At 34.6% G+C, this 9,401-nt stretch overlaps 1 protein-coding gene across 1 annotated transcript; it reads left to right on the forward strand.

The window, feature by feature from the left end:
* Positions 1-6,447: 6,447 nt before the first annotated feature.
* Positions 6,448-8,539, forward strand: LOC127093031 (L-type lectin-domain containing receptor kinase S.6). The gene has a single exon (XM_051031929.1). It carries the CDS (start codon positions 6,448-6,450, stop codon positions 8,485-8,487), a length of 2,040 nt encoding a protein of 679 aa, XP_050887886.1. The 3' UTR covers positions 8,488-8,539.
* The last annotated feature ends 862 nt before the right edge of the window (positions 8,540-9,401 follow it).

Below are 9,401 nucleotides of genomic sequence, written 5' to 3' on the forward strand. Positions count from 1 at the left end.
AACCATCAATCCCCACTCACTCTGACATGCTTATTGTCAAAGCAGACATTAATTCTGATACTTAGTTAGATGTTGAGCTGATATCCCTCTTAGATAGAACCCATCAACCCTACTCTGGCCAAACAATCTTTCACACCAACATTCACCCTACACCCTTGGATGAATTGTGTTTTTAGTTTGAAGGAGAGTTTGTTGCCATACTTAACGCTCTCATTGAGGTTTTCACTTTTAACGAAAACCTCTTTGAAGTATATGTTATGACCAATAACTTCAAAAGTTGGATAAAAGTCATATTTGAAGAGTTGGAGATTGCTTTCCTGAAGGAAGCTAAAAGGAACTTCCATGCCAGACTCTTTCGTATTATTGAACCTCTGCTTCAGAAGGTTCCTCCAACGCTTCTACTTCCTGCTCCAGAAGTGACTACGCCTCCTTCTCTAGTTCATACTACTATGGTTGCTTCTGAGACTACTCCTGAAGTTGGAAGTAACTTTGGGGTCAAGAAGACTATGGTTTCTGAGGAATTCATTTTGAAAACTTTGGAGCATCTGGCAGCTAAGAATTGTGAAGTTAAAGAGAGACTCAAGCATCAGGATGAGAAGACATCAAAGATTTAAGGGTTGCTTGGAGAGATCTTATCAAGACTACCACCCTCTCCTTAAACGCTAGTTTTTAAAACTTTGTGTTGTCTTTGTTTTTTTCTTTCTGTACTGAGTTATCTTTTTGATGAAATAGAATTCTATTCTAATTTGCTTTGTCTTTTATTTTATATTTTTGAAGGATGACAAAAGGGGAGAAAGAATGATTTATTTTGATATATCTAATTTCAACTCTAAAAGCCAAACATGTCTTTATATGTTCTGACATTTGTGACCTTTCTAGGAACTTTGAAAAAGTTCATCATATTAACCAAGTGTTTCAGGTTCCAAGGCATTAACTAAGCTGAAATGAGTTCATGGGAACCAGACTTATGTTTAAGAATCATGCTTATGTTTTGGATAGTTAACTAAGCTGTTTGAAGTTAACCAGACATATTCTTATTTTAAACTGAGTTCAAGTGATCAAGGTTGAACTAGGCGTATACAAGCTCTAAATCATATGTATACAAGTTTTGATAATAACCAAACACGAGGAATACAACCAGGCTATGAAAGATATGACAAATCATGCTCTGTGACGAGACTGATAACCATAATTTCTGACACTCAAGCAAGGGTTTTGAATGAAATACTTCTATACCCAAGTTGTTGCATTCTGGGAAGTTACTTCATCCATTATAACTAGGATTTTGGCTTATGGGAAGTTATTTCTTTCACGATGATTGAGATTTGTACATGTGTGAAGATTATTTTAAGTCTTAAATTTAGCGGAAGCTTGTAAACCTAACTCTGATATTCTAAGTTGGAAAATAATTTTTAATAGTATAAACTTCAGAGAGAGCTTACAAACCTCACTCTGATATTTTTATGTGATTAAACCAAGTAAAAATTGTTCATCAAAATACACAGTTTTGTCAATATCAAAAAGAGGGAGATTGTACGAACAAGATTTGGTTCTGCATATGGCCTTTAGTTTTGATGATAAAAATGAATTGCTTCTTAGAGAATAATTTTGAACACTAATGGTTTTTATCTAGTGTGTAGCTTTTTCTAACAGGTTCTGACTCTGAAGTATTGATGTGTGACATCATCAGATTCTGGAATCAACACACTCTAACTCTGAAGAGATACAAGTGCTTTACAAGATGCTGTCAAGTTCTAGAAAGATATTAGACAATAGTTATGATGAACATTTATGTTAAAGCTTCTGACTATAACTATGATTGAAGAGCCTTTAAAGAATTGTCAGCCTTCAAGATTCTACGCTTAAGTTCTGAAGATTCTAAAGAACAAGATTTTAAGACTTTGAAGACCAGGTTCTAAGGAACTATCTCAAGACTCTGAAGACTGAGGTTCTAAAGATTCTATCAACTAGTCTCTTGACACTTCTAGGCATGCTTCAACAACTTTTCATCAGAAGCCTTTGAAGATTAGAAGATAAGATCAAAAGGTTTTGCATCAGGAAAATAGTACACAGTACAAGGTCACTCTTCCCTCCACTATGTTGATTTTGTGGGTTAAGGACAATACTATTGTACCATTTTGTCTCCTATATGCAAATCTTTATGCAAAGAGACAGTTGCAATTTTTTCTATTCCAATTATCCCCTCCAACAGATCTTTTAACTGCCTATATAAAGGAGACTTGGAAGAATGGAAGATGTAGCTCATGCTAGTGCTCATACTAACACTTATGCTATTGAACATACATATGCTTTTTGATAAAGTATATAATTTCTGTGTATAGTCTTTGTAAACACACATAGAGTTGTTCTCATTATTGTATGAGATATTCATTGTATTAAACTTGTGTTAATCTGTTTTCTTAGAAGCATTCTTTGTAAATACACACTCGTAAATCTTAAAGTTGTTTGAGTAGTTTCCTTAACTGACTAGGTTTTAGTTAGATAGACTAAAGAAGACAAATATGATTTGTTTTTGTAGTGTTTGTAATCAGTTACAATTATAGTGGATTAAGTCCTTGTTGAGAAGGCAAAATCACTTTGGTAGGGTGGACTGAAGGTAGCTTCGTCAACAACGAACCAGTATAAAAATAACCTTGTTATTTTTCATGTTCATGTTATTGTTTGATTGAGTTGGTTTTGAAAAATCTTTTGTTTTTAGAAACCTAACAAACCCTCATTTCTTGTGTTTCTTGCCACCTTCACCTTTAAGTTTTGGATAGTTGTGCAACATTGAAAAAGGTGAGTTGTGCAACATTGAAAAATGTGAGTGCACCTGAGAAAAAATAAAGAGAAAAGTTGAAAATCCAACTTAACTGAAAAAATGAAAAAAAATAAAATAAAAGCACTCACCAAAAGGAGAGATCAGTTGGATACCAAGAATCAAAGAAAAATCCAAAAATTGAGCAGTCCAATAGTGATACTTTGGAATGAACATGATGAAAAGAATGATCATAATGACTCTGATTCTTCAGCCTACTTATCCATATAATTATCCTACCTTAACCCTAGCCCCGTTGCAACCTTGAAAGACCTCAAAAAATGTGTGTGTTATGCATCTGGTAATTTAAAGAGAGTTTATGCAAGCCTATGGTATGGTATTGCGTACTGTGGATTTTGAGTGTAAATACATGAACATCTGAGAGAAGTGGTGAGAGTGTGAATAGAGCTGACAGACGAAGAAATACCATCAACTGTAGGTGTGGAAGATCACTCGACCTCGATGATCAGGCTAAACAGAAGGTAGCAACAAAGGAGAATCATAGAAGATCTCAAAGGTATGGTTTTAAAAAGTTTTGTTCTGTTTGATTGAGGAGGACATGATGTTTTTATGCTAAAAGTTGCTTGAGGGAACGCAACAAGTTAAGTTTGGGGTTGTGATCAATCACCATTTGTGTTACATTTATCATCATTTGAATGTCAAAAGCATGTGAATTACTGTTGGTTTCATAGTAGTTTAGGTCTGTTTTTGTGGATTTATGTTGTGTCTTGATCTGCGGTGGTTTTATTGTTTTTGAGTTATTTTGTGCGCTTGAGATAGTTTTCATGTGTTTACAAGTCCAAAGAGACAAAAGGAAAATTATCAAACAAAAATCCAGGCAAAAATATATGAGCAGAAGGGGAAAAAAGAGAAAAATGCTTACACATACGGGGCTACCAACTCTGACCACCATGTCCAAGACAAACCCTTACGTGTATGGGTCCAGGAAGGCCATACGCCTTACCTTGGGTCATACGCGTATGACTTAGTGTAAAAAATGATCATACATGTTTCAGAGAGGGAAATACGCGTATGTCACAACCTAGATCAGGAAAATCCCAAAATTGCCCTATTAAGCCAGAGAACGCGGATTTCCAAGGGTTGGACGATTTTTCACTACAAGAACATTCAGATTTTCATGGTGAATCAAGATTTTCATGAATCCTAAGTTATTGAAGACTTAATTTCATCTCATTATTTGTAGCGTCTACACTTTGTATCATATTTTTCTTTTTGATTATGAGTATCTAAAACCCTCAATGCTAGGAGGTGTCCTGATTCAAATTTGTTAATGATTTCAATTTGAACCTTGTGATAACAACACTTTATTATATTTGATTTACTTAAATTTGTTCTTAAAGCTTTCTCTTTCAGAAAATTTGAGTTTAATTTACGGTTAATCTTTAGGCGGGGTCGCCTTGTTAACGCTTAATTGAGAGTATTTTGTACTAGATATTACCTAGGACTATGGTTACCCTATAGAAACTGGATTATTCTTTATAACATAATGCTTAAATTCATATGTAATTCACTATGGACATGAGAGTTAATTTGAATGTTTAAAGGTTTTCTCACTAAGGACTTAAGAGTAAACACCCTTAAGAACCATTAATCAATATTTTGAAATAAGTTGTTGCAAGGTCAGGTCAGAATTGTTAAAGGATCCAATCATACACATTCCCTAGCATGTTCACTCATATTACTTTAAACTGTTCAATTGCTCTATTTACTTTTACTTGCTAATTTATTTTCTATTTCTAAAACAATAATTCCAAAACCCTAAGTCTTTTATTTAACTGATTTAAAACACGAACTATATATCGTCAAACAATCTTCGAGATCGATATTTAGAATTTCCCATCATTACTACATTGGAAGATTAGTACATTTGCTAATTTATCGATCAGTAACCTCACAACTTTTTCCTTGTCAGCCCCTGCATATGCCTCCTCCAAGATTTCCCACGCTTACTTTAATGGATTAAAAACAACGCCTTTTAATTTTTCTTTTTTTCTTCCTTATGATACGCTCCTTGCTCTTGAGTAGCACCATCAATAAGAGGATTTTCACCTTTCTTGATCACATCAAGAACGTCTTGGTAGCCAAACAACACTTTCATTTTCTTGCACCATTTGTCGTAGTTTTTCACATCAAGGATAAGTATATTTGCAAGAATTATTTCATTTGAGACAGAAGTCATGATTGTGCACTAGGTATTTAATGGATCAAACTAGGTTATTGATGTCAAATGTTATAACTTTGAACCACAAGGTTGGTGAAAGTAGAGTGTTTGAGTGTGGAGATAGAGATAGTGGGAGAGAATTAGAGAGAGTAAAATTGGGGGTGAAAATATAGATTCTTCATTCACAAGATACCCTAAGGGTATATATACACAATGCAAGATGAGGTACAATTATTTTATAACACCTTCTCAGACGACTCCACCATTGATGCTAACTTCTGAGGAATTCACATTCATTCCTACCTCGGGACAAGCATTATCTCATCATATTGAGCAAGGTCCTCCTCATCATGGCACACATGAGGATGAGCAAGAGGGCGAGGAAGGGGGGGAGTTTCTAATGAGGAACATCACCATAATCAAGAGGTGAGCAAAACCATGATGGGAAATAGGTCATGATTCATCTTGTGAGGAATGGGTAAGATACTGATAGTGAATTTGATCTTTAACCTGCTTTTGCTGAATTTGAATCAGTACTTTATTTTGAATCTCTTATTGTTGAATTTGAATAAGAACTTCATTTTTTCTCGGGATGAAATTATGTTTGTTGTTTTACTTTTTGTTTTCTCCCTGAATCCCAAGTGTGCACTACTACAAATTATACATTTGTCAACTTCATCTTACTTAACATTTTGCATATAAAACTATGTCAATTCAATGTAATAACAAAAATGTTTCCCATGGTGACAATTCTTCGATGATCTGAGATGTTAACTACAAGAATGATTAATACTCTAACACTCAAGTCAGTATGAGATTGAAGTGAAACTTTAGAAGTATGAGTTAAATTGTAATCCAGTGTGACATAGAGTCACACATATATGAGAGAGACGGTTCCAACCATATATGGGTTGTCTGGCATGGAGTGCGAGTAATTGTTGAATACAGATCAACAATTTTGACGAAAGGAGAGGCATGCTCTTGCGCTGTGCCCAAAGATGCAGACCCACGTATAGGTGAATAACTAGCACTCTTTACTTAGATTGTCCTTTGCAAATTTGTAAATTGAACCGATTTTTATGGGTCATTTGTCAACCAAGAAGAAATAGTTTTAAATTTAAATTCAATTTTTAACTAAGAAATTTTCCATCCCTCTCATTAATCTATACATTGCTCATAACAGTATCTGATTTATATTTATAAAATAATCAAAATCAAGATTTTGTTTTACTCTAAGAAAAAACTTTTTCATATTTTTTGGGCTTGGAAGAAAGACTAGGCCAAGCAAAACCCATCTCATGGTGATGGTTTCTCAGTTCGCACACAGTCAGAGACTGTGTATCTCTCTCTCCAACCTTTCAACAAGAACAACTAAACTACCGACTTTACCTACCAATTTACCGTGAGAAGAAACTCTTGAAAATTTCACCACCTTTAACCCTGCACAATGCTTTGTCACACTCTATTCATCCTCCATTTCCTTCTCTTCATCACTTTCATTCTCCCTTCACTCTCTCTCCCTTCACAAAACGTCACACTCTTTGGTGATGCTTCTTTCACAGACACTTCCATTAGTCTCACCAAACAAAAACTCACTTGTCTTTCTTCTTCAACTTCTGAAATGGGAAGAGCTTTCTACCTCTACCCTGTTCGTTTTCTTGATCCTTTAACAAACTCAACCGCTTCTTTTTCGTGTCGTTTCTCTTTCTCAATCCATTCATCACCTTCTTGTCCTTCTTCCTCTGGTGACGGCATTGCCTTTGTCATTTCTTCAACCACTGATTTCTCATCTCTCTCTAATGGTTACATGGGTCTTCCTAGTTCAGATAAAGATTCTTACTTTGCGGTTGAATTCGACACGAGTTTCGATCCTTCTCTCGGTGACATTAATGGTAATCACATTGGTTTTGATCTTAGCAGTGTTGTTTCTTTTGCTTCTGTTGATGTTCTTTCACGTGGGGTTGATTTGAAAAGTGGGAAAATTATCACTGCATGGATTGAGTATCGAGATGACATGAAAATGGTTCGTGTTTGGGTTGGTTACTCTTCAGCTAGACCTCGAACACCGATTCTTGCATCACTCATTGATCTTTCTGAGATATTCAGAGAGTTTATGCATGTTGGTTTCTCTGCTTCTAATGGAAAAGGTTCAAGTATTCACCTTGTTCATCATTGGCAGTTCAAAACTTTGAGTTATTCTCATTCTAACAGTCCTATGGATAATTTAGAAGAAGGTGATTGTTTCTTGTGCTATGCCGGCGATTCGAAAGCGTCGAAGAAAAAAGGTGCAAATTTTCAAGGGAAAAAGATCAGTGATTTAGCTCTTGGAATTGGTGGAATAACAGCTTTTGTTGTGTCAGCATTGGCATTGATTGTTGTGATATGTGTTTACTTGAAAAGGAAAAAGGGGAGTGTAATTAGAAAGATTAGAGAAGGACAAAACTGTAGATTTCAAACAAATAAAGTTCCAATGAGGTTATCACTTTCACAGATAACATCAGCTACAATGGGGTTTAACAGAGATAGACTAGTCGGTGAAGGTGCTTCTGCAAAAGTTTATAAAGGGTCACTTCCATTTGGAGGTGATGTAGCTGTCAAGAGATTCGAAAAAGTCGATGATTTGGACCATTTACACAACCCTTTCGCAACGGAATTCGCTACAATGGTTGGTTGCTTGCGGCACAAGAATCTGGTTCAGCTCAAAGGATGGTGCTGTGAAGAGAATGAATTGGTTTTGGTTTATGAGTATCTACCAAATGGAAGCCTTGATAAAGTTCTGCATAAAAATTTAAGATCTTCATTTGTGCTTTCATGGAAACAAAGAGTTAATATAATTCTCGGCGTCGCGGCTGCTCTTACCTATCTTCATGAAGAATGTGAGAGACAGATCATTCATAGAGATGTGAAGACATGTAACATAATGCTTGATGTAGATTTCAATGCGAAACTTGGCGATTTCGGGCTTGCAGAAGTGTATGAACATAGTTCTAGCACAAGGGATGCTACTATACCAGCAGGAACAATGGGGTATCTAGCACCGGAATACGTTTACACCGGGATTCCTACCGTGAAGACCGATGTGTATAGTTTCGGAGTCGTGATGATTGAAGTCGCGACAGGGAGGAAGCCCGTTGGAGACGACGGAACTGTCGTTGGCGACTACGTTTGGAATCTGTGGGAAAAGAATAGACTCGTGGACGCAGCGGATCCGAAACTGATGGGGGAATTCGATATTGTTGAGATGGAAAGATTGTTATTGGTAGGACTTGTTTGTGTTCATCCTGATAATGAAAAGAGGCCTAGAGTGAGGGATGCAGCTAGAATGATTAAGAGAGAAGCATCAGTTCCTTTGTTGCCACCATGTAAACCAAGGGTGAGGATTAGGCCTATTTGTCCTGATGAAACACCAGAAACACAGAATGTTGGTGGTGATTGGATTAGTAATGATGAAGCTCTTTATATGACTCCTAGGAGCCAGTTTTACTAGGATTTTGTGTGTTCAGGAATCAGTTTTTTGATGATTGGATCTTGTAATTTTTTAGGCCATAAGAAAAAGTTCTTGTTTTCTTTAGCATTTTTGGACCAAAATGATTATAATGCACCTTGTTTAGATTAGATGATTTTATTAACATTAATGGACATTGTGATATTTTAAGTTCTAAATAAAACCATCTTTAAGTAAGTATTGTGATATTTTGTATTTCTTTTTCTAAAAAATTAAGTTTCATTTTAAATGCTCAATTTCAAAATTTAACTTCAATTTTTTTTACATGTACAATGATACACTCTAAGTAAAGAAATAATATTTCACATTCTTGATTCTATCATATTTTACGATAAAATCCAAGTGGTACTCTTTAAGATTATGAAAGCATTCCATTTTAATTTATGATTTGGTTGGTTCATGCTGAAAGAGATTTCACAATCTTTATATTAATGTATATATTTCAAGAATAAATATTACAACATAACGAGATATTATTTTATATCTATATCTACATATCAAAAATTACACAATTGGTAAACCATAATATATAATAATTGCAAGATATTTGACTCAAAATTAAAATACATCACCTTTTTATTCTATATTAATTTATTTTTTTGGATAGAACATTATGTGAATTTTTTTTAAATAATAAAAAGTTTCAATTAAATTTTTAAAATAACAACTATTTCAAATTATTTATCAATATAACCACTTTTCATGTATGTTGACATTGAACTTAGGCGCCAATAGCATTGGCGCATGCATGCAGATGAAACCAATGTAATTGGTGCATACTTTATTATATGAAGTGTATGCGCCATTACATGTGAAACATGCTTTGAATATATATATATATATATATATATATATATATATATATATATATATATATATATATATATATATATATA

This window comes from Lathyrus oleraceus, chromosome 6 (genome assembly GCF_024323335.1).
Source record: "Lathyrus oleraceus cultivar Zhongwan6 chromosome 6, CAAS_Psat_ZW6_1.0, whole genome shotgun sequence".
In the NCBI taxonomy this organism is placed as follows: domain Eukaryota; kingdom Viridiplantae; phylum Streptophyta; class Magnoliopsida; order Fabales; family Fabaceae; genus Lathyrus; species Lathyrus oleraceus.